The sequence below is a fragment of the Lonchura striata genome, chromosome 13 (genome assembly GCF_046129695.1).
Source record: "Lonchura striata isolate bLonStr1 chromosome 13, bLonStr1.mat, whole genome shotgun sequence".
NCBI classification, from domain to species: Eukaryota; Metazoa; Chordata; class Aves; order Passeriformes; family Estrildidae; genus Lonchura; species Lonchura striata.
The window spans coordinates 22,634,066-22,660,625 of record NC_134615.1 but is presented as its reverse complement, the minus strand read 5'-3'; the positions used below and the strand labels follow the sequence as shown (position 1 = coordinate 22,660,625).

Below are 26,560 nucleotides of genomic sequence, written 5' to 3'. Positions count from 1 at the left end.
GTGTGACCAGGCTGCATTCCTTGCTGCACGCCCTGCCCTGCAGCACGAGGGCGGGTCAGGCTCTGGTTGTTCTTGCCAAGTCCTCACCCTCACCGAGTCTGAGCACTGGCAGGACCTTGTCCTTGGCAGAGCTTCTCCACGATCTCCACAGGCACCCCATGGGATGTCCCTGCCCCCTCTGTGGCCAGCACACATTTTGGGGGGCAGGCAGCCCCCGGGCTGTGCCCCACACAGGTCCTGCTCTCACACCCCTGCCTGTGCCCGCAGATCGCGCCGCCGCCGTCGCTCGCGGAGCCGCTCAAGGAGCTCTTCAAGCAGCAGGAGGCCGTGCGGGGCAAGCTGCGGCTGCAGCACAGCATAGAGCGGGTAAGGGACACTCCAGCTGGGCCCGAATTTCCCCTGCTGGCGAGGCTGAGCCTGCCACACTCACTGCTCTGCTCCTCCTCAGGAGAAGCTCATCGTCTCCTGCGAGCAGGAGATCCTGAGGGTGCACTGCCGGGCAGCGAGGACCATTGCCAACCAGGCCGTGCCCTTCAGTGCCTGCACCATGCTGCTGGACTCCGAGGTGTACAACATGCCTCTGGAAAATCAGGTCAGTGCCTGCCTCACTGGTGAGGATGGGCCTCAGGGGCTCTGCAAGACCCTGAGGGAGATGGGCTTTTCTGGAGGGATGGAGGGAAGCATGGAGGCAGGAGTTGCTAATGCTCTCCGTGCTCAGGTCTCCCACCACGGCACACAGGTGCAAGATGTCACCTCCCCCAGAGGGCAGGGTTAGATGGGAGATTGGGAAGGAATTGTTCCCTGTGAGGGTGGGGAGGCCCTGGCACAGGGTGCCCAGAGCAGCTGTGGCTGCTCTATCCATGGAAGCGTCCAAGATCTGGTTGGATGCGTTTTGAGCAACCTGGGATAGTGGAAGATGTCCCATGACAGGGGGTAGAAGGAGGACTTTAAGGTCCCTTCCAGTCCAAATTATTCTGTGACTTGGAACATCATTTGTCTAATTGAATATGGGATGCAGGGGGTTCCTGTCTGTCAGAAGCAGAGATGGCTCAGCTTTATCAGTGAGTCTTGGGTCCCTCCACCCTTCCTGGTCAGCATCATCTACACACTGGAAAGGTTTCCTTTACACTCTGGGGTGTCTCTTCCTGTGGAAGGAAGGGAAGAGAAACATGACACTGCTGCATTGCAGGAGGGATCCTGGGATTTATTAGCGAGGTGTGTATCGATCCAGGAGCTCTGATTTATCTGTCGACATTTCCCAGCCAAGTGTCTGTGCTGCTGCTTTCCTGGCGTCAGTTGAAGGAGTCAGAGGGGTGCAGGAGCCTTGATGGGCTGCCATGGACAGATTCCCTGCAAAGCGAGGAGAAACAGGGAGTATGTGCACATGGGTGCATCCCCTCCTGAGGCTGAATCCCTGGAAAGGGCTGCAGGAGCAGCTGGCAGCAGTGATGTCCATCCTCCCTCCCTGCAGGCACCACGGTTCTGAGGAGTGTGTGCTCCAGGAGGGGCTTGAATATGGTCTGTGAGTAACTGCTTAAAGTACGAAACTAATCCTAATCCCTCCCTTTGCTGTCCCATCCTTAGGGAGATGAAAACAAATCGGTCAGGGACCGTTTCAACGCGCGACAGTTCATTTCCTGGCTGCAGGACGTGGATGACAAGTACGACCGGATGAAGGTGAGAGCTGTGGGAGCCCCGTGCTCCAGGCAGGGACATTCCAGGAGGGTTCTGCCCATTGCTGGAGCCTGGGAGCTGCCTTAGTGGTTTCCAGCACAGAGTGGGTGTCCAGGGATTGTCAGGGCAGCATTGCATGGGAGTGGATGCTCTGGAGTTCAAACCCAAATTTTTGGGTTTGTCTGGGCTCCTGCTCAGCAGAGATTCCAAATCCAGGTGTCCTGTGTGTGGCACCCCTTGCTGCATTGAACACCGTGCCCACAGTGGCTGCGTGGTCCTGCCTTTGCCTGCCACTCAGCCCTCACGTCCCCTTGTTGTTTCCCGATCCAGACGTGCCTGCTCATGCGACAGCAACACGAAGCAGCTGCCCTGAACGCGGTGCAGAGGATGGAGTGGCAGCTGAAGGTGCAGGAGCTGGACCCCGCGGGGCACAAATCCCTCTGCGTGAACGAGGTGCCCTCGTTCTATGTGCCAATGGTCGACGTCAACGATGACTTTGTGCTCTTGCCGGCATGACAGTTCCAGCCCAGGAGACATCTCTGAACACTGGCAAGGACGGGAGCGCTCCGAGGTCGGGCGGTCGAGCTCACATTCACCCTTAACCGCTTGCTGATGAATCCCTGGTCAGAGGAGGAGGAAGCAGCTATCGGCAGAAAACAAAACAATAAGAAAAATAATTGCACTTTCTTCACGACGTGTCCCTCGCTTCCGGACTGCCGCGGGGCAGCGGGCCGGGCACAGCTCCTTCCCGCCGGCGCCCGCGGCGGGGAGGCTCCGGGCAGCGCGGGCAGCGGGCGCTCCGCGGCCCCGGGACTGGCCGAGGCGCGGAGGGACGAGGCCAAGGACACCGTGTGTGTGTTGCAGAAGCTGCTGAGCGGGGCCAGCAACCACGTGAACCATGTACTTGTGAACACCGTGATTTCCAGCTCTCCGTTTTCCACCGGGCGCGGATCTCCTCTCGGAGAAGCTGCAGTAGGAAACCATGGGGGAGAGGGGTGGTGGGGGGGGGGGGGTGTTTGAGTTTCTCGTTCCATCATGGGTATGTCTAAAAAAAAAAAAAAAAACAAACAAAAAAATGCTACAAAAAAAAAATCACAAAAAAAAAAAAGGAAAAGCAATTAGAAACAAAAAGGACAGTGTCCACGTTGGGCAGCGGCGGCTCCGGAGCGAGGAGAGCTCCGGGATGTGCCGGTGGCCCCGCAGCAGCCGCTGGGGACGGGCAGAGGAGCCGCCGGGGCGGCACGGCCGGGGAGACGGCGACGCAGAGAAAGGACTTTGCCAACTGTGTTTTTAATGGAGTAAAATCCACGTGGTTTATATATTTTTTCCTTTAATCTTGGGCATTTCGTTTCTCTTTCTGAGAACATAACTTGAAAACACTACAGAGCCAATACTCATATAAAGAAAAATTGTATCCCATAAATGCTGTACAGTTTTTATATACATTAACAATGTACTTTTGCTGCCTTCTAGATAATTTATTTTGCAACACATTACTGCACAGTTGTAAATAACTTATGTACTGTAACATCACTTTCAGTTATGTGTAAAGAAATAAATAAATTAATTAAAATTATCTTTGTATTTATAGTTTAGCCTGGGCAGCAGTTTCCCTGTCAAGGAAAAGGTTGCTCAGATCAGCTGCCCATGGCAGGAGATGGAACGAGATGAGCTTTAAGGTCCCTTCAACCCAAACCATTCTATGATTTTAAGCATTGTTCTCTCTTTTCCATGCCTCTCTGTGTGCAGTGGGTTTGGAACCCTCCAGGGGTGGGTCATGAGGAGAGGGGACCCCCCTGTGTTGGTGAATTCACTGCCCCCAAAGTGACGGAGCAGGAGATGCTGGTTTGGGGTTGCAGAGTCTGGACAGGGATGGGTGGATCCAGGCAAACTCAGTTCTCCCTCAGCAGCTCCGGGATGCAGCTGGAGGCAGATCCCAGTGCCTTTCCAAGGCCTCTGTGCCTTCCTTCCTCCTGCCCAGCCTTTCCTGATGGCTGCAGCTGCCATCCCCAGGCAGGAGCGAGAGCTGGCCCCCCACTGCCAGCTCTGGCTTCTCCAGCTTTCCCTGCTGGGGACCAGGGAGGACCCCTGGATTCAGCGCCCAGCTCGCTGCCATCAGCTTTGCAGCCACTTGAGGAATTTTCCACGGTCGGGGCAGGGGGATCCTGGAGGATTTCACTCCAGGGCATCGCAGCAGCTTCGCAAGAGCCACGAGGGTCCCTCCGTCCCCTGCCCAGCCCTCAGCCCCTGCCTTGGCATTGCTGGCAGCAGGACTGGGGCTCACACAGCCACAGCAGGATGGGCAGTGCCATGTCCCAGCTGCAGCCAGAGGGATTTTTCCCTCGTGCTTTTCCTGAGCTGTGGGGATGAGTGTGATGGGGCACTGGAGCCAGTGAGAGTGAGAGCTGCTCCTGTGTCAGGGGCTTCAAGGAAGCAGCCACAGGTAACACTTGTTCTTAGATTAATTTCCATCCCTGTCTTTATTTTGTTGAACAGCCATAAATTTGTCTCTAGTCACAGAGAGGCCTTTTAGGAGCACGTAAAGCTGGAAAGTCCCACAGGCTCATCTGGCCACTGTGCTGGTGACCTTGGGAGTCTCCAGGGTCAGTTTTCCTCCTGGTGCTGCAACTCCCAGACGTGTGCGGGGGTGAGGATCCCTCAGAGGGAGGCAAAAAAAATTCAGATGTTATTTTTTAGTGTGATTTTTCAATGCGAGTTTGGTTTGCAGGTGTGATTTTTCAGTGTGATTTTCAATGTGATTTTGCAGATGGAGTTTTTCCACCATTGCAGGTCTGAAGCTGAGCACCCGAGTGATGCTGCTGCCCCCAGAAATCACATTTGTGAGTAAATTTTAGAAGGAAGAGGGAAATAAAGCCTGTTTGCAGTTTGGCTGCTCTGTTGGCTTTTCCCACGGGCTCACGTGGTGCTGGGTGCCAGCACGTTCCCTTCGCAGAGGGGGTGTCACAGATTGCACTGGCCCCCTCTGGGGTTTGGGGGACCTGGGTGCCTTTGTGGGTGTTCACAGACGGGTCCTGGAGCCCCCGGCTGCACCCCAGGACCCCCAACAGCAGCTGGACCCCCAGTCCTGAGAGGGAGCACCGTGGGGAGGGGGAGCTGAGCTGGGGGACAGGCAGGGCTGGGGGAGAGCAAACTGGGCTGAGCTGGGGGAACGGGGCTTGGAGAGCCAAAGCGGGCGGCTGGGAGGGGGCACACCAGGCTGGGGGTGCAGCGAGCCGGGGGAAATGGGTCCAGCGTTGGGGGGAGCAAACCTGGATTGAGCGGGGAGAACCGGGCCGGGGGTCGGGACCGGGACTCGGGGGTGTGAACCGGGCTGGGGATCAGGACCAGGGCCGGGGATTGTGAACCGGGCTGGGGGTCGGGAGCAGGGCCGGGGTTTGTGAACCGGGCCGGGGATCAGGACCAGGGCTGGGGATTGTTAACCGGGCTGGGGGTCGGGAGCAGGGCCGGGGATTGTGAACCGGGCTGGGGATCAGGACCAGGGCCGGGGATTGTGAACCGGGCTGGGGATCAGGACCAGGGCCGGGGTTTGTGAACCGGGCCGGGGATCAGGACCAGGGCTGGGGATTGTTAACCGGGCTGGGGGTCGGGAGCAGGGCCGGGGATTGTGAACCGGGCTGGGGATCAGGACCAGGGCCGGGGATTGTGAACCAGGCTGGGGGTCGGGAGCAGGGCTGGGGATTGTGAACCGGGCTGGGGAGACAAACCAGCCTTGCGGGGTGATCAGAGCAGGACTCAGCCTCGTGCTGCAGGGGTATGAACCGGGACTGGGGGGGTCCGAACCAGGGCTGGGGGTTCTGAACCGGGGCTGGGGGTCACATCCGGGATTGGGGGAGTCTGAACCGGGGCTGGGGGCCCGAACCGGGACTGGGGGAGTCTGAACCGGGACTGGGGGTACGAACCGGGACTGGGGGAGTCTGAACCGGGCTGGGGGAGTCTGAACCGGGACTGGGGGAGTCTGAACCGGGACTGGGGGAGTCTGAACCGGGACTGGGGGGGTTTGAACCGGGGCTGGGGGGGTTTGAACCGGGGCTGGGGGGGGTTTGAACCGGGACTGGGGGAGTCCGAACCGGGACTGGGGGGGGTCAGATCCGGGGCTGGGGGTCGGATCCGGAGGGAGCGGTCGGGGCGGCGCCGCGGGGCGGGTCCGGCCGGTGCCGCCCCAGCCGCCGGCGCCGAGCCCGAGCGCTGCGGGTGGCGGTGGCGGTGGCGGTGGCGGTGGCGGTGGCCGCGGCGATGGCGCTCGGGGGGTCGCGGCCGCGGGGCCGGCGGGCGGCCGGGGGGTGGGCGCCGTGCGCGGCGCTGGCGCTGGGCTGGGCGCTGGGCTGGGCGCTGGGCGCGGAGCCCCCGCACCGCTGCCGCCCCGACGCCGCGCTGCTGCCGCCGCCGCTCCGCCGCCTCGGCGGCCCCGCGCTGCTCCGCGCCGCCGTCCCGCGCCTCCGCGGCGGCTGGAGCCCCTGCCAGCTGTACCGGTACCCCTCCGGAGACCCCCGCCCCAACGGCACCGGGCCCTGCACCCGCGGCTGGCACTACGCGCTGCCCGCCGCCGGCCTCCGCGCCAACCTCGTCACGCAGGTGGGCACGGGGCTGGTGGGACCGAGGGGGTGCCAGGCTCCCGGAGAGTGGGGGACCCCCGCGCGTGGGGCGTTCGGCGGCGCCGAGGGGACCCAGGGGTGCCGTGGGTAGAGGAGGGGTGCAGGGAGGGGCCTGGGAACGCTCTGGGGTGGATACCTGCGAGGAGTCCGGGGGAACAAACTGGGGGGTCCCAGCCAGCAGAGCCTGCGGGGGGTCCGGTAAGGATCCCACGGGAGAGCCCTGGATGTGCAGGGGGAGCAGGGACCCCCTGGAAGGGGTTTGGGGCTGGCTGGGGGAGCCCTGGGGAAGGGCGCCGAGGGGCTGGAGGGTGTCCAGGGCTCTTGGAATAGCCGGTAACGTCCCCACATTTCTGTTTGTGGGGTGGGGGCTCTCCAGGAGCCCTGCAGCGCCATCCATCCCAGCCCTGTGGGCAGTCAGGGGGTCTGCCAAGCCCCCCACGCTGACACCTCCCTGCTGTGTCCCCACAGTGGGACCTGGTGTGTGCCTCGCGCTGGAAGGTGCCCCTGGAGCAGACCACGCATCTGCTGGGCTGGACGCTGGGCAGTGTCACCGCCGGCATGGCCTGTGACAGGTAAGGGGGGTTCCCGGGCAGCCCCCGCGGCAGGGGGCACCGTGCCCAGCCCCTCACGGCCCGTCCCTGGCAGGTTTGGCCGCCGTGCCACCTTCCTGCTGTCCCTGGCACTGGCCGTGCCCGTGGGCCTCGGCGTGGCACTGGCTGTGGACTTCCTCATGGTCCTGGTGGCACGGCTGCTCTTCGGGGCCGCGCTGGCAGGAGCCTTCCTCGCCCTCTACGTGGCACGTGAGTGTGCTGGGGGCATCCGGAGCGGGTGGGGGCTGAGGATGCTCCTGCACGCCCTGGGCTGCGGGATGCTCCAGGGTGCAGGATGCCCGCGTCCTTGGCACCCACTGTGGCCCCCTCGCCCCCTGCCAGGGCTGGAGCTGTGTGACCCCCCGCACCGGCTGGGGGTGACGATGGTGGCCGGATTCTTCTGGATCGCCGGGGAGCTGCTGCTGCCGGGGCTGGCCCTGCTGTGCCGGGACTGGCGGGTGCTGCAGGGCGCTGTCACCATGATCCTGGCCCTGCTGGCTGCCAGCTGGTGGTAAGGACCCCCCGGGACGGGAGCTGCGTGGGGCTGGGCTGTGCCCTGGGGCTGGTGCCAAGCTCTTCCCAGCCCCGGACACCCTGCCCGGGGCCGCGGTGGGGATCAAAGGCCACCCGGGGCTCTCCAGAGGAGTGGGAACCCCCCCACCCTGGGTAAATGTTTGCTCAGGTTTGGAGCTGAGGGTTTCTGGGCAGCGTTGCTTTGAAACCAGGTGGGAAGGTCGGTGCTGGAGGGTGGCCAGGCCCGTGGGCAGCCCCGTGACCTGACACCCGTGCCCCAGGTGCCCCGCACTGCTGCTGGAGTCACCGCGCTGGCTGCTGGCCACACGGCAACTGGAGAGGGCCAGGAAGACCCTGCAGGCACTGGCTGAAGACAACTGCCCCCAGGACAGCCTCCTCGCGGGTGCGTGGGGGGACCCCGGGGGCGATCAGCCCCATCCCGGAGCCGTGGCTGTGCGGGTGGTGTAACAGAGCCGCCCTAGCCCGCTTTCCCCTCTCCCGGCAGAGCTGGAGGCCCTGTCCGAGGGGCCCCCGGGGCCCCGGTACCACTCGGTCTGCGAGATCTGCGGCACCAGGGTCATCTGGAAGAACGGCGTCATCCTCGGCTTCGCGGCGTGAGCGGCGGGGCTGTCGGCGGCGTGGCCGTGGGCGGGGGGGTCCCGCCGGCGGCCCCCTGACCCCGCTGTCCCTCAGGTTCATCGGCTCCGGCATCCGGCACTGCTTCACCCGCAACCTGGTCCCGCACCTGCCCCACTTCTTCTCCTCGCACCTGGCGCTGGTGGGCACCGAGGCGGCCGCCTGCCTCTTCGTGTGCCTGACGGCCGAGCGCTTCGGGCGCCGCGCCATCCTCCTGCTCTGCACCGTCCTCACCGGCATCTCCTCCCTCCTGCTGCTGGCCCTCACCCAGTGTAAGACCCCCGCGGGACCCCCGGCCCGCCGCCCCGGCCAGGGGGACGAGAGGGTGCAGAGAGGTGGCTGCGGGATTTGTGCCCTGATTTGTGCTTCACCCCCTCCCAGACCTGCTGGAGCTCATCGTCCTGACCCTGTCCGTGGTGGGCACGGCCGCCTCCCACGCCGTCACCATGCTCAGCATCTTCTTTGCCAGCGAGGTTCTCCCCACCGTGATCAGGTAAGGGGGAGCTGCCCCCCTCTGTGCTACCCCGGAGCGGGGGGCACCGGGCAGAGCCCCCTGAGCGTGTTCCTCCCGCAGGGGCGCCGGGCTGGGCCTGGTCGTGGGGGCCAATTTCGTGGGCAAGGCGGCGGCGCCCATCACCGCCATCCCCAACAGCCGCGGCTTCTTCCTGCACCACGTCGTGTTCGCCTCCTTCGCCATCCTGGCCGTGCTCAGCATCATGTTGCTGCCCGAGAGCCAGGGCCGGGGGCTGCCCCAGTCCCTGCAGGACGGCGAGAGCCAGCGCCGCCCGCCCCTGTTCCGCCGCCCGCCCCGCGAGGACCACCTGCCCCTGCTGGCCCCCCACGCCATCCCGCACGACTATTCCCGCCTGGCCGCCTCCGCCAAGAGGATGCTGCGCTCCCCGGACGCCCCCCGCGAGATGTAACCGTGCCCCCCGCGCTCCCCGGGGCTCTCCCTGCGGCTGGGGTAGGGGGCCGGGCAGGGACCCCCGCCCAGGGATGTTCGGGGAGCAGCAGGACGGGCGGGCTGGGGGAGCAGCGCTCACCCCACGGGGGGCCGGATCCCGCCCCAGGAGCGGCGGTGCCGGGAGCCGCGGGGCGGGGGTGAAGCCCCCCGGGGGTGCTGCTGGCTCCCAATAAAAGTGCCTTGTTTCTACGGGTCCTGGTGTGGGGGGATCGCACACCCCGCCACCGCCCCCCGCTCTTTATTGTGGGGGTGCCCAGGGGTCTCCTCACCCCCTCCCCGGCTGTGTGGGGCTCCCAGGTTTGCTGAGCTGGGCTCTGCGGGGCGTTGTGTGTGTGCGCGCCCTGCGCGGAGGCCGCTCGTTGCACACGCGTGTGCAAAGCCGCTGCAGCCGGGCATCCTGCGCGGGTCCATTCCTGAAGCCGCCGCCTCTGGGCATCTTCTGTGTGTGTGTGTGTGTGTGTGTGTGTGTGTGTGTGTGTGTGTGTGTGTGTGTGTGTGCGAGCTGCCCGCCGCCCCGTCCCTGCCCCAGCCCCTCCCTGGGCAGGGGCTGTCCCCTCCTGCCCCCCGTCCCCGCTAGTGCCCGTAGAGGTCGGCCAGGCGGCGGAAGCGGGGCCCCCACTCGCTCAGGTAGTCGTAGTCCTGGTCCTCGTCCGTCAGGCTGGACACGATGGAGCTGAGGGGGCTGGCGACCGAGCCCGAGCCCTCGTAGTCGTAGATGAGGGCCGTGTCATAGGGGGGCACGCTGGGGTCGCTGTCAGCCGCCTCCAGCCCCTGCAGGGACAGGGGGTCACCGTCACCCCTCCGGCCATGGGGAACCGGCGGGGACCGCCGGGCCCTGACCCACCTCGTTGATGAATTCCTCGATGTCGGAGGGGCTGCTGGGCAGCCTGCGGGGGGCCACGGGGGTCCCGGAGCTGAGCGGGGCGTCCCTGCGCAGGGGGGGCTTGGCCCGGGGGGAGAAGAGCTCGGGGTGCCGGAGCTGGTTGATGTCGTAGGCGTCCTGCGGGGCCGGGAGGGGTTTAGAGGTGCGGGGCTGAGCTGCGGACCCCCGAGACCGCCCCTGCCACGGGCCCTGCTCACCTGGTCCTCCTCGCCCCCGCCCTGCTCGTCGTAGTTGAGGATGTTGTCGCGCATGTCGTCCCGGGAGCGCTGCAGGAGCCCCTTGCGCAGGGCCCGGCGGCGGCCGCGCACCCGCGCAGCGCCCAGAGCCGCCAGCGCTGCGGGGACACGGGGACGCGGGGACACGCGTGTGGGCGCGGGGACACGCGTGTGGGCACGGGGAGGCACGGCGGGCACGGGCGATGGCTGGGGCGGGATGCAGTTGTGCTGGGATGGAGGTAGGGATTGCGGTGGGATTGCGGTGGGATGGGCAGTGAGGGAAAGGAGGGGTCCGGATTGCGCTCAGAAGGGGCTGCTGGGTAGGGGGGAGGCTTTGAGGGTCGTGGGGAGGGGTGGGTGGGAGGCCAAGGCCAGGATGGGGTGCTGGTGGGGTCAGGGTGACAGAATGTGCTGGGTGGGGGTCAGGGTGACAGAATGCGCTGGGTGGGGGTCAAGGTGACAGAATGCGCTGGTGGGGTCAGGGTGACAGAATGTGCTGTGTGGGGTCAAGGTGACAGAATGCGCTGGGTGGGGGTCAGGGGGACAGAATGCGCTGGGTGGGGGTCAGGGTGACAGAATGCGCTGGGTGGGGGGTCAGGGGGACAGAATGCGCTGGGTGGGGGTCAGGGGGACAGAATGTGCTGGGTGGGGCTCGGGAGGGGTGGCCAGGACCAGCACAGGGCTGGGGGGCGGCGGGGCGGGGTGGAGGGTGGGGGAAGGACTCCGGGGGTCTCGCTCACCGAGGAGGAGGATGGCGCTGCCCAGGATGATCGTGAGCGCCCCGAAGGTGATGCCGGCCCCGGCGCTGGCCGCGGCCAGGGCCCCGTGCAGGCAGGTGCCGTCCCGGCCGCAGCGGCACACCGAGACGTTCAGCTGCTGCTGCTGCTCCCGCGGCGGCGTCCCCGAGTCCCGCAGCAGCAGCGGGAGCGAGTACGGCCCCTCGGGCAGCTCCGCCAGCACGGCCAGCACGGCGTGGGTCACTGCGGGGTGGGCAGGGGGTGAGCGGGACCCTCTGTGCGGCATCCCCCCCTCCCCGGCTGGTTTCTCACCATTGAAGCGGGCGATGCTCCAGTTGCGGGCGAGCTGGGGGTGCTGGGGGCTGAGCTGGAAGTGGAAGGGGGCTCCATGGGGGGGTCGGTCATCGTCGGTGGCCCCCAGGAGCAGGGTCCCCCCGCGTCCCGGCCGCCCGCAGAGCACCCCGGCCGGCGGCTGCAGCTGCGGAGCGTGGTCGTTCACCTCCAGGATCTCGATGGAGAGGGTGCCGGTGGCCGAGAGCGGGGGCTCGGCTGCGGGGGACAGAGCGGAGGGGTCAGCGGGGGCAGCGGGAGCGAGGGCGCGGCGGGGGCGGCTGCTCACCGTCGTCGCGGGCGAGCACCAGGGCGATGTACCAGCCGCCCTGCAGGAAGGCGGACGGGTGCAGCAGCTCCCGCTTGGTGCGGACGGTGCCGGCGTGAGGGTCCAGCTGCAGCCAGCCCGCGGGGTCGTAGAGCAGCGCGTAGCTGTGGGCGAGGGGCTGCGTGAGACACCAGCCCCGCCGCGGGGGCCGCGGGAGCGGAGCGGGACTCACGAGAGGCTCTGGATCTGCTGCGTGTCGGGGTCGCTGGCGGTGTAGGTGGTGATGGGGGTGCCCGGGGGTGTCCCCTCCAGGACGCTGATCCGCCGCGGGTTCTCGCGGAACACGGGCGCCTCGTTGACGTCCCGCACCCGCACCCGCACCGTGGCCAGCGCCCGGGGGCTGGCGGGGGCCGAGGGCTCCAGCGGCCGCTCGTTCTGCACCGACACCGTCAGCTCGAAGCGGTCCCGCACCTCGTGGTCCAGCGGCTGCCAGAGGGGCCGGGGGTCAGCCGAGCCATGAGACCCCCGGGGACCCCCCCGGCTGCCCCGTGCCCACCTTGACCACGGAGAGCACGCCGTCGTTGGTGTGGGGGTCGGTCCGGATGGCGAAGGCGCCCTCGGGGTCGCCCTCCAGGATGGTGAATTTGGCCAACCAGCTGGGCGAGCCCGCCAGGTCCTTGTCGTGCACAAAAACCTTGCCCACGTCCACGCCGGCCGCCTGCTCCTCCACCTCCATGGAGAACTGGGGGAGAGCGGTGTGGGGCTGCGCTCTGGCCCTTTGGGGTGCTGCAGACCCCCGGGGGCGGCAGCTCCCCCCCGCTGACCCCGGCACGTCCCCGTGTCCCGGCTGTTACCTCCTCCTTGGTGAACTCGGGAGCGTTGTCGTTGATGTCCTCCAGGTAGATGACGGCCACGGCCGTGGTGGTCAGCCCGTCCCCGGACATGTCGGCCGCCTGCACCGTCAGGTTGTACACCCCCATGGTCTGTGGGGAGTGAGGGGGCCAGAGCTGAGCCCCCCCAGTCCCCAGGGAGCACAGAGATCCCCCAGCCGCTGCCCACCCACCCTGTCCCCACGCCTGCATCCGCTCGTGGGCAGGGCTGTGGTTTCACCCCGTGGGGTGTCCTGAGTGTCCCCCCAGCCCCGTCCCAGCCACCCCACGCCTCTACCTCCCGGTCGAGGCCGGGCCGTGCGGTGCAGATCTCCCCGGTGGTGGCGTTGATGCTGAACATCCCGGCAGCGCCCTGCTCCAGGATGGAATAGCGCAGCGCCGCGTTATCCGTGTCGGGGTCGTCGGCGTCCGTGGCATCCACCGTCATCACGCAGGTCCCTGCGGCCCAGCAGCGGCCGGTGGGCGCTGGCCCGGGGCTGGCTCGGTGCCGCAGCCCAGCGCCCCCCGGCCGGACCCACCTGGCTCAGCCCCCTCCAGCACGCGGCCGGTGAACACGTCCTGCCGGAAGAGCGGCCGGTTGTCGTTCTGGTCCACCACGATGATCTCCAGGTCAGTGGGGTCCTCCAGGGTGACCCCGCCCAGGTCCAGCGCGAAGGCTCTCAGCTGTGGGAGCAGAGAGGGGGGGTCGGGGTCCGGCTGGGGACCCGGGGAGGGGCTGTGGGCACCCCGGATCCTCCTTACCCGGTAGCGGTCGTGCTCCTCCCGGTCCAGCATGGCGTTGAGGAAAACCTTCCCGCTGAACTTGTCGATGGAGAAGATGCCCAGGGGTTCCTCATCCACCCCCGGCCCTTTGATGCTGTAGATCACCCCGCCGGGCTGCTGCTTGTCTGACTTGATCTACCCAGGACAATCAGGGCTGGGGGTCCCAGGCTGGGGGTCTGTGCCCCTCTGGAGGTGGCCCTGGACATCCTGCCCGGGATGTCCCCGCTCTGCGAGCCGGGAGAGGGGCTGGGGGCTCTCACCTACCTGCACCAGGAGGTGGGGGATGCGCTTGTGGTTCTCCGAGACACTGATGGGGGGGATCACCCAGGCCCTCTTCACCCGCCGGGGAGCCTCGTGCTGCCGCCAGGCCTGGGGGGCTGCAGCCCCCGGCTGGGCTGGGCTGGCACCCTGGGGGGACACGGGGCTGCCAGAGACCCCAAAACTCCGGGCTGGGGTGGAGTGCCAGGGCAGTGGGCAGGGAGCTGCACCTGGGCAGGGTGTGCACAGGGGGGTACACGGTGCTGGAGTGCTCAGTGCTGGGTCCCCGTGGTGGGGTCGGGGTTGGGTCTGAGATCAGCCAGCTGCCCCAGGAGCTTTGTGTCAGTGTCCCCTGCCACCCCAGTGTGATGGTGGTGGGTGTCCTGCTGGGTTCACCAGGACAGGGTGCTCCACAAATGACCCTGGTGGTGCCCTGGGTATGGGCTGTGCCCCACAGGACCCCGGGGGGGTACCTCGGGCAGGCAGCACCGGCTGTGGCCTCCCCTCCGTGTCACTGTCACCACACAGGTGTGGCAGCGAGGGCTGGGGGGTCAGGGATCAGTTTGGGCTGTCGGTGTGACCCTGGGGGACAGGGTTGGGGTGCTGGGGGCAGGCACAGGGAGTTGAGGGCCTGGGATGGAGCTGGGAGTTATGAGGAGGAGATTCGGGGTGGAAACAAGGCGAACAGGAGTTGTGGCAGGCTGCAGTGGGGTCAGGGAGCTGTGGGGGCAAGGATGGGTTATGGGGCTGTGTGGGACCGAGGGCCGGGATTTGGGGTGATTGTGGGGGGGCCTGGAGCCATGGGGACTGTGGGAGCTGGGGGTAGGAGGGGGCAGAGAGGTGTGAAAGCAGCTGCTGACGCCCCAGCTCCGTGCCACCCTCGTCCTGGGCCCGGGGACAGGCGCTGTCCCCTCCCCGAGGAGGGAGCACGTCTGGGCAGTGCCAGCCTTGCACCCACATCTGTGCCCAGCTGTGCCCGCAGCGCTGGCTGCCGGGGCTCCCTGGAGCCCCCGGGGCCGTGTGTGCCCTGCTGGGGGACAGGGGAACGGGGCAGTGGGGCTGGCTGTGCCAGGGGCTGTGGGGAGGGGGGCTGTGGACCAGCCCCACGGGATGGGCAGGACAAGGGGCTGCTCCTGAGCCTCGGGGGCTGCGCTGTGGCCTCCAGGGCTTTCTTTGTGCCCTCCTCCGGCAGGAGAAACCCCCCGCCCGTCCCTGGGGGCCGCTGGAGCTGGGGGGGATGGGGATGTGAGGGAGGGACGCTGTGGGGCTGCCCTGCAGATCCCCTTTCCTCTCCTTCCCTGCCCTGAAGCAGCCGAGCACGGGGTCCGGGCCAGAATCCCAAGGGCCCCGTGTGGCTCAGGCCGGGGTGAGGGGCTCTGGGGGGGGCGTGAGTGGGCAGGGGGCGTGCAGGGAGGTCTGGGACCAGAGCTGGGGTGGCAAAAAGAGGAGCAGGGTGTCTTTAAGTGCCTAACCCTCCCGCAGATCCCATCTCAGCCCATCCCGGTCACGGGCTCAGGCAATGTGCCGGAGCCGCAGGCCCCCCCCCGCCGCCGCCATCTGTGGGGTGGGAAATGCCTCAAGAGGGGCTCCGAGCCCCCATCACCCCCAGCCCCATCCCCGCCGCCCCCAGGGACGAGTTTCCACGAGGTCTGTTGTCCGGCCGGCCCCCGGCTCTGCGGGCGGGCTCCCCGTCCCAGCCAGCCCTCCCGGGGCACGGAGCCGGGGTCCCCATCCCCGCCCGGCCCCGCCGCCCGGGGTCCCCGCAGCCCTTACCCGAGCGCAGAGAGGGGCGAGCAGGCAGGCGAGGAGGAGCGGGGGGCCCATGGCGGAGCGGGGCACAGCCCGGCCGCCGGCCCCGAGCTAAAATAGCGGCGGGGCTGGCTGAGTGACAGCACAAGTGCTGCGGGCACCGGACCCCCCCGCGGGCAGCTGGCCCCGCCGCCCCCGGCCCGCAGCCCGCACCCCCGGCCCGCCCGGCCCGCCAGGGGCCCGCCGGGAGGTGCGGGGGCCGTGGAGGGGTGCGGGGGGCGCGGGGGGGTCCCGCGGCCGGGCCGGGGAGCGGGGCCGGGGCCGGGGCCGGGCGCGCAGCCCCGGGCAGGGCGGGCGGAACGCGGCAGCTGCCGCCGGGCGCGCTCCGGGGATGCCGCGACGGGGCGGGCGCGGGGGAGACCCGGGCCCGCTGCCCCCCGGCTGCTCCGGCGCCGGGACCGGCACCGGCACAGCGACCGAGACACGGACGGGCTCCGACACCGACAGTGGGACGGGGGCCTGGAGCTGGACCGGGACCAGGATCAGGACCGGGACCGGGACCGGTTCTTCCCGTCCCGCTCGGCCGCTCCTCCCGCTGGGGCGAGCCCGCCCGTCTCTCCCCAGCCGTTCCCGGTGCCGGTGCCATCTGTGTTGGCGTCGGGGCCCGTCCCAGAGCGGAGTCGGGAGAGGGACCGGCGGCGTCCCGCGTGTCCCGGGCCCGCCGGGTTCGCACCGGGCGGAGCGGGCGGGGCCGCTCCGGGAGTCCCGACGAGGCTCTCGGTCCCCGCTGCCGTCCCGGCGCAGCCCCCCGACCCCCCGGTCCCGGTGCTTTCTCCGACCCCCGCGGCCAGTCCCAGCGCTGCCCTTGACCCCCGCTGCCGGTCCCGGTGTTTCCCTCGAGCCCGGCTGCCGGTCCCGGTGCTTCCTCCGACCTCCGCGGCCGGTCCCGGTGTTCCCCCGAGCCCCGGTGCCTGTCCCGGCGCCGCCGCCGTGCCGTGGCACCAGATGGCAGCATCGTCCCGGCCACCGGGCCCGCTCCCGGCCGTCCTCGCAGCCCGCGGTGCGGCACCGGGGAGCGTCCCCCGCCCGTCGGCGCGGGGTCCCGGGGGTCCCGGTGCAGCAGGGATGGAGACCCACGACCCCCGCGCAGGGCCAAGGGGTCGAGGAGCTCTTGTCCTCCCGGGAAACCGAGTCCTGGGCTTGGCAAGGAAGTGAAAATGTGCCGGTGACACCGGTGGCACCACCGCGTCCCTGCTCGCAGCTGTGGGGTCAGCACGGTCCCTTCCCTTGGCGATTAATGCCCTGGGTGCCCCCGGCGCGGGTCGCCAGCACGGGGATGGGGCACAAGGCGTGGGAACAGTGGGAACAGGGATACAGGGATACAGGAGGAGGGGGCGGGATGTGTCCGTCCATACCCGGGAGCTGCGCGCTGCTGGCGGGGCTGTCGCTGTCCCCACGGACGTGTCGCGAGTGGGTGAGCGTCGGGCACGGGTGACCCGCGGCGCGGCTGGGCCGTGGCGTGGGCAGCGGCGCTCATTGTCCGTGTGTCTGTCCCATCCCGTCCGTCCGCCCCGCTGCCCTGTCACCCCGCGTCACTGTCGCTGCGGCGCAGGGATTTGGGGTCCCAGCCCAGGACTATGACTTCCCGTGCTGCTCTGGGTGCTGGGTCAGCCGATTTTGGAGGGTTCCCCCTCCCACTGACACCCCCTGAGCTGCCCAGCGGTGCAGTGTTCGGGGTTGGGACCTGCAGTACCCCAGGGTGTGCTGGGACACTCACGACCCCAGTGTGGCACCGGTCATGTCCCTCACGTGTGGGGCACTGGCACCGGCTGTGACCCCGGTGCAGCGACCGGGGAGGGGGCCAGGGCAGCGCCCAGGAGGGCAGAGGGAGCAGCTGGGAGTGCAGAGGTGCCACACGCCGGCGCAGCCCCATAAAGGCACCAGAGCTTGGATTTTATACGGCAATAAAAGCTAATGTCAGCTATAAAGTGCTAGAGCGGGTCCTGGCGTGCCGGGCTGCGGGGGCACAGAGGGGTGGGCAGCCCCCAGCTCCCCGGGGACACCCCAGCAGGGCAGAGCCCCCTCGGGGGGAGTGGGTCCCAGCTCGGGGACACCCCCGGCGCTGTCACGACCGAGGTTATGGTCAATGCATTAAAGCTGCTGCTTTGAGTTGTTGTTGTTTTAATGGTTTTATTGGGTGATGCCGGGCCGGGCCTGGCAGGCCCTAATGAAGGAGATTGATGGCTTAATCGCCTGCAGCCATTACGGGGTAATTGAATGGTTGTGTACATATGATCCCACCGTCGATGCTGATGTGGCTGGCAAGCACAGAGCCTGGAGCTGGGGGGGCACACAGAGCCCCCCCTGCACCCCGAGGGATGCAGGAGCAGAGCCCACGGCCTTGGGACCCCATCCCTCCCTCCAGTCCTGGCTCTGTTGGTGTTCCTGGAGGTCTCCAGGCTCACCCAGTGGCACCAGGTCACCCCAGCCCATCTCCATCCAGCTCAGCTCCCACCAGGCCACTGTGACCAGGTGTTTTAACGAGGCTTTTAATTAACAAATCCCACCTATGCCGAGTGGAGTGGGAACATGAGGGTCCAGCACGGATGGCAGCTCCAAACCAGGGGTCACCCCTGACCCCCCTCCCTGCAGGAATCCCCGAGGAGCAAACCTGGCAGAGCCCCAGGCCGGTCCCTGCACCGAGGTGTGAGTCAGACTACTCATTCTGTGTGTGACAGCCAGGTGTTTTACAGTATTTGCTACCTGTGATCATCCATCAAAGCAATCGATAGCGTTCCTGCAGAGTTTTATTAATGATCTTGTCACCGGGCTGGTGCGGGGTGCCCAGGGTTGTCGAGAATGATAGATCATTAAGAGCTTTCGCTGCTATTTATTCTCCAGTGACCTTGTCTCTCTCCATTGTTGCTTGCTTAAGAGTTATGAATGCGAGACATGATAATTTGATATTGATCTATTTGGTAAGTTAAGAAATTTACTGCATCGCTGATGTTTTAACAAAGGATCGGCTCGGGCCCTCCCGCTGCTGCTGGGCTGCACACGTGTGTGTGTCCCTGGGCCTGGCACGTGGGGCACTGAGAGGTGGCTCAGGGGCTCTGGGTGCCCCTCGTGTCCCCATCTCAAATCCTTGTGAGCCTGCAGTACCAAAATCCTGGAGATGCCACTGTGGGCAGGGTGTTGGCATGGACAGACCCCTGTGCAGGACGAAGCTTGTCCCCATCCACATCCCCTTCCCCTTTTCCCAGCTCCCCTCTGCCCGCTCTGCCCAGCACCATGTGCCTGCCACGGGCCCCTCCATGTCCTTTCCATGTTCTCTACATGTCCCAGATTTCTGGGGCTCAAGTGACCCTAACAAAGGAATTACCCGTGCTCCTTGCTCCTCCTGCCCTCCCTGGTGCTCCCAGAGCCCCACCAGCTGCTGGCAAAGCTGGAGCTCCCTGTCAGCCCCCCAGCACTGGACAGGACCAGAGCAGATGGACCCACTGGTTGGGGGCTGCTGTGCCACGCTGGCATCATCGAGCCCCTGGGGCTGGCAGCTCGTGTGTGGAGTCACACAGGACAAACTTCTATGCTGAAAGGTGGGATTTATCAATGGAGCACTGGGATCACTTGGTGGTGGCGAATACACTGGATAATGCAGTCAGTATTTATGTGTGATTTTGGATTTATTCTTTATTTCTGCTGGGAAATCACTCCCTGTGAGGCTGGAGAGGTCCTGCTACAGGGTGCCCAGAGCAGCTGTGGCTGCCCCATCCCTGGAAGGTTGGACAGGGCTCCGAGCACCCTGGGGTAGTGGGAGGTGTCCCTGCCCATGGCAGGAGGTGGCACTGGATGGACTTTAAGGTCCCTTCCAATCCAAACCATTCTGTGATTCCTGCAAAGGGCTCCCCACAAGGAAACCCCAACTCTGCAGCTGTGTCTCAGCTCAGCCAGGAGGGACAAATCCTACTTTTAGTGGACATTATTTGAGGACGGGGCTGCAGTGAGCCCAGAGCTGCCAGGGATGATCCCCCGGCTCCTCCTCAGGGGCAGAATGGCCGTGGATCGGGGCCAAGCCCCCCGGGTGGGCACTAGGCTGGGTAAAAGCGTTTCAGAAGCTCCTTCTTGTTGACTTTGCCCATCTGGTTGCGCGGGATCTCCTCCACCACGATCAGCTCTGTTGGGATGGCGTAGGGAGCCATGGTGTCCCTGGAACACCGAACGGAGCTGTTACAGCTGGGCAGGACCAGCTGAGCCTGCCCAGGAGCCCAACCAGCCCCACCTGGGACCCCCACCCACATCCCGGGAGCCCATTAGAGCTCAGCCCGCCGGGAGATGCTGCGGGATGTTTGTGCTCAGCCTGGGCACTGGGACCACTGGCTGTCCCCGGGGCAGGGACAGCGCCAGCGGGGCAGGAGCCCGGAGGGGCCCGCGGGTGAGTCTCCTCCCCGGGGGATGCGGGTGGCAGCAGCGATCGCAGCCCCAGCACCACCCCGTGCCCTCCGGGGCTCTCCTGCCTTCTGCTGCCCCTGTGTCACCAAGCCGGGGCCGTGCCCGGCTCCGGCAGCGCCCGGCACCGGCTCTAAGGCGAGGTGCCGGCTCTGCCGAGCCCCGGGAGCCCCGGGAGCCCCCCGGCGAGAGCCGCCAAATGAATCGCTGTGAAGAGCGACGTGTGTCTCCTGCCGGGGAGTGCGAGAACCGGGGCCGAGAGAGCCGAAGTGACATAAAAATTAAAGGGCAGAGACAGGGCGAGAGGGAGAGGCGGGCGGGGCTGGCAGCGCCGCCGGACCCCGCGGGGCGTTGGCGCTCCAGGGCACCGGAGCCCGTCCCTGGCACAGCGCTGGGCACGGCGATGGCAAGAGACAGAGAGCAGGGAACGCTCTGGCAGGGGGGCAGGCAGGGCGGTGCCGGGGGGGCTGGGCAAAGCCCCCAGCCTGCCACCAGCCACCCCCAGAACAACCTGGGGGATCCCCAAGGCTGCGGGTGGGGGATGAGGGGATCTCCTGGCTGGGTCACCGTGTCCCTGGCACGAGATTTAGGGCTGAGCAGCCACCTAAAGCAGAGTGAGTGTCTCTCCTGTGAGGGAAAGCTGAGAGCTGGGCTTGCTCAGGTGGGAAAAGAGGAGGTGTGAGGGAATAACTCTTTTATAAGGCCTGGAGTGCTTGGATAAGGGGGATTGGCTTCAAATTGCCAAAGGGCAGGGATGGATTTGGGAAGAGATTCTTCCCTGTGAGGGTGCTGAGGCCCTGGCACAGGTGCCCAGAGAAGGTGTGTCTGCCCTTGGATCCCTGGAAGTGTCCAAGGCTGGGTTGGACAGGGCTTGGAGCCCCCTGGGACAGTGGAAGGTGTCCCTGCCATGGCAGGGGGTGGCACTGGGTGAGCTTTAAGATCCCTTCCCACCTAAACGATGCCGTGATCCTACGACCCGTCCCTGCTGAGCAGACTGCTGGCTCTGAGCCCTGCGTGTCCCCTGGCCCGGGATTTACCTGGCCCAGTCCTTCAGCTCCCTGGCGGAGAGCAGCTGGCCCTGGCGCAGCCTCACCACGGCGCTGACCCGCTGTCCCCACACCGCGTCCGGGGGCCCGATCACCGCCACGTCTGCGGGGACAGCAGCCACTGCCCTCGGGGCCCGGCAGCTCCCGGGGGCAGGGCAGGGGCTCGGGGCTCAGGAGGGAAATGCCACGGGGTGTTAGAATGGGAAAATGCCGCCGAGTTCTGTGCTGGCACCAGAACGGAGCTTTTCACGTGGAGAAGGCAGGAAGCTCTGCGGTTTGGGAACGCGGGGTTAACGGGGAGGAAGGTGATGTGCGGAGTGGTGTGGAGCTGGGGGCACCACTTCTGACCCCTGGCACAGGGCCACGCACCAGGGCAGGGCAGATTTAACCAGAGCCTCCTTGCCAAAAGCAGAGAGGAGCTGCTGCTGGCTCGGCTGCGGCCCTGGCAGAGCAGGAGCTGTGGGGTTTAAACATCCCTGGAGGGGGGAGCTCCAGGGGATGCCCCAGAGCAGTGTCCCCACGCTCTGTCCCCTCTGGGCAGGCAGCAGGAGGGACAGCACAGACCTGAGATGTGGGGGTGTGCCAGGAGCTGGCGTTCCACCTCCAGGGCGCTGATTTTGAACCCCCCATTTTTGATGATGTCCACAGAGGTGCGGCCCTTGATCCAGTACACTCCATTCTTGTACGCTGCCGTGTCTCCTGGAAAACAGACAGCTCCATCAGAGGCTGCTCCCCTGACCCCCCTCTGCCTTTCCTGGCATGTGGATGTGGCACTCTGGTGGTGCTGCAAGGGGGAGTGGGTTCCCACTGCTGCAAGGTAGGGTTAGATGGGATTTGGGAAGGAATTGTTCCTTGTGAGGGTGGGGAGGCTCTGGGTGCCCAGAGAAGCTGGGGCTGCCCCATCCCTGAATGTGTCCACGGCCAGGTTGGACAGGGTTTGGACAGGTTGGACAGGGTTTGGACAGGTTGGACAGGGTTTGGACAGGGTTTGGAGCCACCTGGGACAGTGGGAGGTGGAATGAGATGAGCTTTAAGGTCCTTCCAAGCAAAACCATTCAGTGATTCTAAAAAAAAAATGGGGAATAACATCGGGAAAATGAGCCTGTCCTGAGCAAGATGTTTGGTCCGAGCTGTCCTTCCCACAGGTGTGACCCCATCATCAGCCCAGCCAGGTGCCACAGGGCAGCAGTGCCAGCAGTGATGCAGTTTTCACAGCCCATTTCCAGCTCACTGCTGGCATTGTGGTGCAGCAAAAGCCCGGAGATTTACACTGTCAGGGCAAGGAAACATCAGAATCAGTCCTGAAAATCCAGGCTGTTCCCCAGCAGAGCTGTGTCCCTGCTCAGCTGGCATCTGCCAAGATCCCGAGCAGCTCAGCTCAGCCAGGGAATGATTAATTGTTCCTGTATTTGCCTGCCCCTTGGCACTCTGTGGATGCTGAGGGCTGTCTGGAATATTCTGAAGTTGAGCAAAGTTTGAAACTGGAGCTCTCTGGGTGTTTGGCTGCTTGGAGTGGGAGGAAGTCGTGGCTGCTGTGATGAACTGCCTCGTGCACCCTGATGCCACGGCGTGTGACTGACACACGGTGGGACAGGGGACATTAATTCAACGGTGGCACTGGGAGAGCCAGGAGCAGGAGCTGCTTATTCACACAAAGATGGGGAGAGGAGAGGGAATTCAGCCCTGGTTCAGAGGCACACACTTCCCGTGGCATTCTTTGGGGTGTCAGTACAGGAAACCAGGCACATTTGCTTTCCTTCTGCCCTGATGGGGGAATGATCCCTGACAGTGCTGCTGCCCTGGCATCCCCGTGGTGCCCTGGCATCCCTGTGCTTCCTACAAATGCCATCACTGCTTCTTCCCACCCGGATCCCTCCATTCCACTGGCAGCACAGTGCAGGGAGGGGCTGTGTCACATCGTTATTGTGACTACTGCCAGCTCCTGGGACCAGCTCTGTCATTTCCCCCCTCTCTTCCCTTCCATCTCCTCTCCAGCATCAGGCCCTGGCTGTCACTTCCCACGCTGACAGCCCGGCTGCTCTGGGGGGTGCCATGCCCTGAGGACAGCCCCGTCACCCTCTGCCCTGCGCCATCTGCTTCCAGCCCAGCACATCAGGCAGCTGTGCCGTGGCACATCCAGCCTTCCCTGCTTCCCAAGCCAGTGGGGCATTCCCAGGCCAGGGAGACCAGTTCAAAAGATGCTGAATTTGCTCCACAACTGTCCCCAGCAGTGCTGAGTGTCACTTCCAAAGTGGTGCTGCCCCGAGAGCCACAGCAAGGACTGTGCCCGTCCTCCTGGGGGTCACGGGCGAGTCCCTTGCCCCAGGGCCCAGCTGCTGGTGCCGTGTCCCATCCATCCCAGTCTCTCCATCCAGCAGGATGCAGCTCAGAACCACAACCAGCACCCCAGCCCTGGGCCAGCTGCACCAGAAAGGGAATTTTGGCTGATGAGATCGGGGTGTCTGACACCCCATCTCCTCCTCTGCCTGCCTGGGCCGCTGCCCCCAGCTCCTGTCACCTCACAAGCCGTGGCAGCAGCACCTCGTGGCCCGGGGCCGTGGGATTATTGCTTCCCTGCCAGCAGCCCTCACTGCTACCTTTGGATTTGTTTCAAGATGCTCAGTGGGCATCTGTTCTGTGAAATGTTAAAGGCTCTGCTGAGCTGCATATTGAGCAGGCTCTGCGCCGGCGGGGGCTGCCCTTTGCTGGAGTTACAGGCGGTTATAGATGTATTTCTCCAGTTAAAAACATAGAATTAGGCAAAGGTTTGGGTTGGAAGGACCTTAAAACTCATCTTGTTCCACCTCTGCCATGGGCAGGGACATCCTCCACTATCTCAGGAGTCTGCAAGCCCTGTCCAGCCTGGCCTTGGGCACTGCCAGGGATGCAGGGGCAGCCACAGCTGCTCTGGACAACCAACCTGCTCCCAGCCCTCAGCACCCTCCAGCGAGCTGCAGAAGGAGACTCAGGAAAGGGAGACCAACATTTCCCAACTCAACCTGCAGAGATTTCTGCCTTGAGGTTCCTCAAGCTGCAAAATCCTCCCTGCAAACACGAGAGCGCCCTTGGGACTCTGCTGTAGTTTGAGCACCTCCTTCCCTGAGTGCTGAGACCTCGTGGGGACCAAGAGGCTGCCGGAGCTGCTCCCCAGCATGTGGAGAACAAGAGTCCCTTTGCTCCTCGAGCTGAGCTGCAGAATCAAACCCTCGCCCACGGGGCAGTTTGTTCCTGGCAAACACAGCACGGTTCCCACATCAAAGGTGCAACCAGCTATTGACCTAGGGAACGCTGGCTCAAGAAATGAAACGCTGAGTGGTTTCGGGGAGCTCTCAGGTTGCTGAAGTATGCATTAAAAAAAAAGACTTTTTAGGTAAATCAGGTGGCTTCAGCCTGATTGAAGATAGAGGGTCAGGAATGTTCCAGGATGTGCTGGGCAAGCAGGGGACAGTGCTGGGCAAGCAGGGACAGTGCTGGGCAAGCAGGGATAGTGCTGGGCAAGCAGGGGACAGTGCTGGGCAAGCAGGGACAGTGCTGGGCAAGCAGGGACAGTGCTGGCTTTGTGCTGGGGCTCTGTGAGTGCAGGACTGCAGCCCTGCACGCAGGTGATGAGCAGAGCTCAGCCCCCAGGAGGAGCCCACCCCAGGCCGAGGAGTTGGTGTTGATCTTTGATGTGGTGCAACGAAGAGGATGCACTTGGAAGGGGAAGATCAGTGAAATCTTCCTGTCCTGACTCAGCTGATTTGAGAGCAGGAACGTTTCTGCCTTGGCTGTGTCCTGGGTGTTCCTCCCACCTGAGGATGTGCAGGGCCAGGTTTGAAACCAAAGCCCCAGAGCCTGGCCCACGAGCATCCTTCCCAGGGGATTTGGCTCTTTGCAGATGTGCTGCCTGCCCCAGCTCCAGCAGGCCAAGTGCTGCACAGCAGGAAACACCAAACCCAGCAAATGTCCCCTTTGAAAGGCAGATGATTTTGCTGATTATCTCAGCCTCCTGCTCTGGAGGCAGTTAATGCTCTAGTCAGGAGCTCCGGGGGCCCGAGCGGCGCCGGGGATGCTGGGGGGCTCTTCCCTGCCAGCAGCAGGATGTGGCTGGAGCACTTTCAAATATTAATTAGACCTTTTTGCTGTTAATGAATCACTCCCGATTTTTGCAAACTCTTGGCTTTCAAGTGTTCCAGGCAGAGCTCAGCCCTCAGAGTGGGGATGGAGAGCAGGAATGTCTCCCAGCCACTCCTCCAGGTGACACTGACCCGCAGGGACACAGAAGAGCCACCACGTGCCACCCATGGGCAGCCAGCAGAGCTCCTTCAGACCACACAGTTCACCTTGCACTTTTGGGGTTTTTTTTAACCCAAATTTATGTTGGTTTGGGTTTTTTTTTTTACCCCAGTTCCAGGAGGAATTCCCTGCTGTCAGCTGTTCTCCTGCCAGGATGATCCCTCATTTCCAGAGGGAAGAGCTGGAGCAGTGCACTCACCCTCCTGCACTCCTCTGGAACTGCTGCTCTCACCAAGGGAGTGTCGGGGGGGGACCAGCAAGCTCCCAGCTGGAAAACCCCCAGGAATCTTGCAGGAAGGCAGCTGGAATCATCAGTCTTTGCCCTTCTCTGGTGCCTTTCAGCAGAGGATCTCCAAGCACACTGATCCAGAGGCGACTCGGGCAGAAAGGGAACAGCTGGCAGGACAGCAGAGGGATGAGGAGGAGCTGCCCCGTGGGATGAGGAGTGGCATCACACACCAGGAGCAGGAGGTTCTGGATCTTTGCATTAACTCCTACCTGCCTCCCACTTCCCTGGAATCATTGTCGAGGCTGCTGGTCCAGCAGGCTGAGGCAGAGCTCACCCTCTGACAGACACACCTCGCTGATGAGGATTATGATTTATTTTCCAGGTAGGATTGGTCCAGCAACCCAGGCAGGTGATGAAGAGCCTGAGCCTTGATCCTGATCCTCATCACTTGGGAGAGCAGAGGCAAAATCCGGGGGCTAAAACCCCCTTTGCCAGGTGAGGATTTTGCAGTAGCAAGTCTCCAACCCCAGCACCCACAGCTGGATGGGGACACGCCAGGGCTTGTGATTGTCCCCCTGACCACACAGAGGCAGCTGGCAGGAAGGTTCCCCTTCATCCTCCTCCTTTCAGCACCAGATTCATGCCCTGCAGATCAGCTCCAGCAGCAGACCATGGAGATGCTGCTTCACAGGCTTTGGAATCCTCCTGCAGCCATAAGCTCCATGTGTCTGTCACATTTCTCACGTATTTTCAAGCTTCCCTGCTCTTTCCAGGGTAGTTTCGTGTCTCACCACTCTCCTAAACCCATGGGAAGGAATTTTTTTTGCAGGTAGTGCAGACACAGTGGGGCTGGGAATCTGCCAAGTGTGGCACAGCGGTGACAGTCCTGTGGTCACTCTGCCTCTCCTCCCATCCCTCTGGGCACAGGCTCCCGAGCCCACAGCAAAAAGAAATGGTTTGTTGCCATTCCCAGAGGCTCCTGAGCTGGAGAAAAGCCACGTGGGGTGGATAAATGATTATAAGGCAAGCGCTAAAGGTTTTTTATAGGAATTAGATAATCCATCCCGGGCCGTGGGATGGGCGGCCGAGCGCTGCCTCTCCGTCACGGCCACCCACCTTTCCCTGCCCCCAGAGCAGGAAAACTGCCTCCACAGATCCCCATCTGCTGCCATACATCACACCCTTCACTCCAGTTTATTAGCTGGGATAAATCATAAATATTTCATTCGATACCAAGGGCGGGAAGGCGCAATCCATCACGCGGCGCTGCGCGACCTGCCGCCGCACCGTCGGCTTTGCAGTCCATTAAAGAAGATTGATCAGCGTGCCAGCCCGGGCTGGGCACTCACTGCTGGAGCACTGGCAGAGGGAGGGCAGAGAAGGCCTGGGGCAGCCCAGCACAAACCCTGCAGCAGCACGAGGCAGAGTCCCCCTCCGGGGTGCCATGGGAATGCTGCTGGTATTGGAGAATCATGGAATTAT

General features: G+C 64.6%; 4 protein-coding genes across 8 annotated transcripts in view; 2 read left to right on the top strand and 2 right to left on the bottom strand.

Moving 5' to 3' along the window:
- ANKRD11 (ankyrin repeat domain containing 11) overlaps positions 1 to 3,251 on the top strand; it is a 135,987-nt gene extending 132,736 nt beyond the window's left edge. For all 4 annotated transcript variants that reach the window (XM_077786396.1, XM_021526920.2, XM_021526921.3 and 1 more), the window contains exons 10-13: positions 268 to 366; positions 449 to 592; positions 1,585 to 1,677; positions 2,005 to 3,251. In XM_077786396.1, coding sequence (XP_077642522.1) covers positions 268 to 366; positions 449 to 592; positions 1,585 to 1,677; positions 2,005 to 2,190 — 522 coding nt within the window. In that variant the 3' untranslated portion in view covers positions 2,191 to 3,251. The remainder of the gene's footprint in view (positions 1 to 267; positions 367 to 448; positions 593 to 1,584; positions 1,678 to 2,004) is intronic.
- Positions 3,252 to 5,928: 2,677 nt separating this feature from the next.
- Positions 5,929 to 8,949, top strand: SLC22A31 (solute carrier family 22 member 31). Its single transcript, XM_031505902.2, has 9 exons — positions 5,929 to 6,267; positions 6,756 to 6,859; positions 6,933 to 7,087; positions 7,220 to 7,388; positions 7,672 to 7,793; positions 7,896 to 8,004; positions 8,084 to 8,298; positions 8,408 to 8,519; positions 8,601 to 8,949. The coding sequence occupies exons 1-9, from the start codon at positions 5,929 to 5,931 to the stop codon at positions 8,947 to 8,949; spliced, it is 1,674 nt and encodes a 557-aa protein (XP_031361762.2).
- A 234-nt stretch (positions 8,950 to 9,183) lies between these two features.
- Positions 9,184 to 15,218, bottom strand: CDH15 (cadherin 15). Its single transcript, XM_021526990.2, has 14 exons — positions 15,107 to 15,218; positions 13,340 to 13,483; positions 13,055 to 13,210; positions 12,832 to 12,976; positions 12,591 to 12,751; positions 12,278 to 12,406; positions 11,980 to 12,165; positions 11,656 to 11,909; positions 11,445 to 11,587; positions 11,138 to 11,374; positions 10,829 to 11,068; positions 10,071 to 10,207; positions 9,835 to 9,990; positions 9,184 to 9,761 (listed from the first exon to the last, which is right to left on the bottom strand). Exons 1-14 carry the CDS (start codon positions 15,155 to 15,157, stop codon positions 9,564 to 9,566), a joined length of 2,337 nt encoding a protein of 778 aa, XP_021382665.1. The 5' UTR covers positions 15,158 to 15,218; the 3' UTR covers positions 9,184 to 9,563.
- A 3,829-nt stretch (positions 15,219 to 19,047) lies between these two features.
- The window catches only part of ACSF3 (acyl-CoA synthetase family member 3), a 51,742-nt gene continuing 44,229 nt past the window's right edge, over positions 19,048 to 26,560 (bottom strand). The window contains exons 8-10 of one of the 2 annotated variants that reach the window (XM_021526925.2): positions 21,139 to 21,273; positions 20,566 to 20,677; positions 19,048 to 19,288 (exon numbers count right to left, since the gene is read on the bottom strand). In XM_021526925.2, coding sequence (XP_021382600.1) covers positions 19,171 to 19,288; positions 20,566 to 20,677; positions 21,139 to 21,273 — 365 coding nt within the window. In that variant the 3' untranslated portion in view covers positions 19,048 to 19,170. The remainder of the gene's footprint in view (positions 19,289 to 20,565; positions 20,678 to 21,138; positions 21,274 to 26,560) is intronic. The other variant, XM_077786399.1, reaches the window with a different exon arrangement.

Excerpts from the sequence above, each read along its gene's own strand:
- SLC22A31 (XM_031505902.2), top strand. The coding sequence starts at position 5,929 with ATGGCGCTCGGGGGGTCGCGGCCGCGGGGCCGGCGGGCGGCCGGGGGG. Across the intron at positions 7,389-7,671 it reads CTGCTGGCTGCCAGCTGGTG|GTGCCCCGCACTGCTGCTGG; the intron begins GTAAGGACCCCC and ends CCCGTGCCCCAG. Across the intron at positions 8,005-8,083 it reads GTCATCCTCGGCTTCGCGGC|GTTCATCGGCTCCGGCATCC; the intron begins GTGAGCGGCGGG and ends GCTGTCCCTCAG.
- CDH15 (XM_021526990.2), bottom strand. The coding sequence starts at position 15,157 with ATGGGCCCCCCGCTCCTCCTCGCCTGCCTGCTCGCCCCTCTCTGCGCT. Across the intron at positions 13,211-13,339 it reads TCCCCCACCTCCTGGTGCAG|ATCAAGTCAGACAAGCAGCA; the intron begins GTAGGTGAGAGC and ends TGTCCTGGGTAG. Across the intron at positions 11,375-11,444 it reads GGTGCTCGCCCGCGACGACG|CCGAGCCCCCGCTCTCGGCC; the intron begins GTGAGCAGCCGC and ends TGTCCCCCGCAG.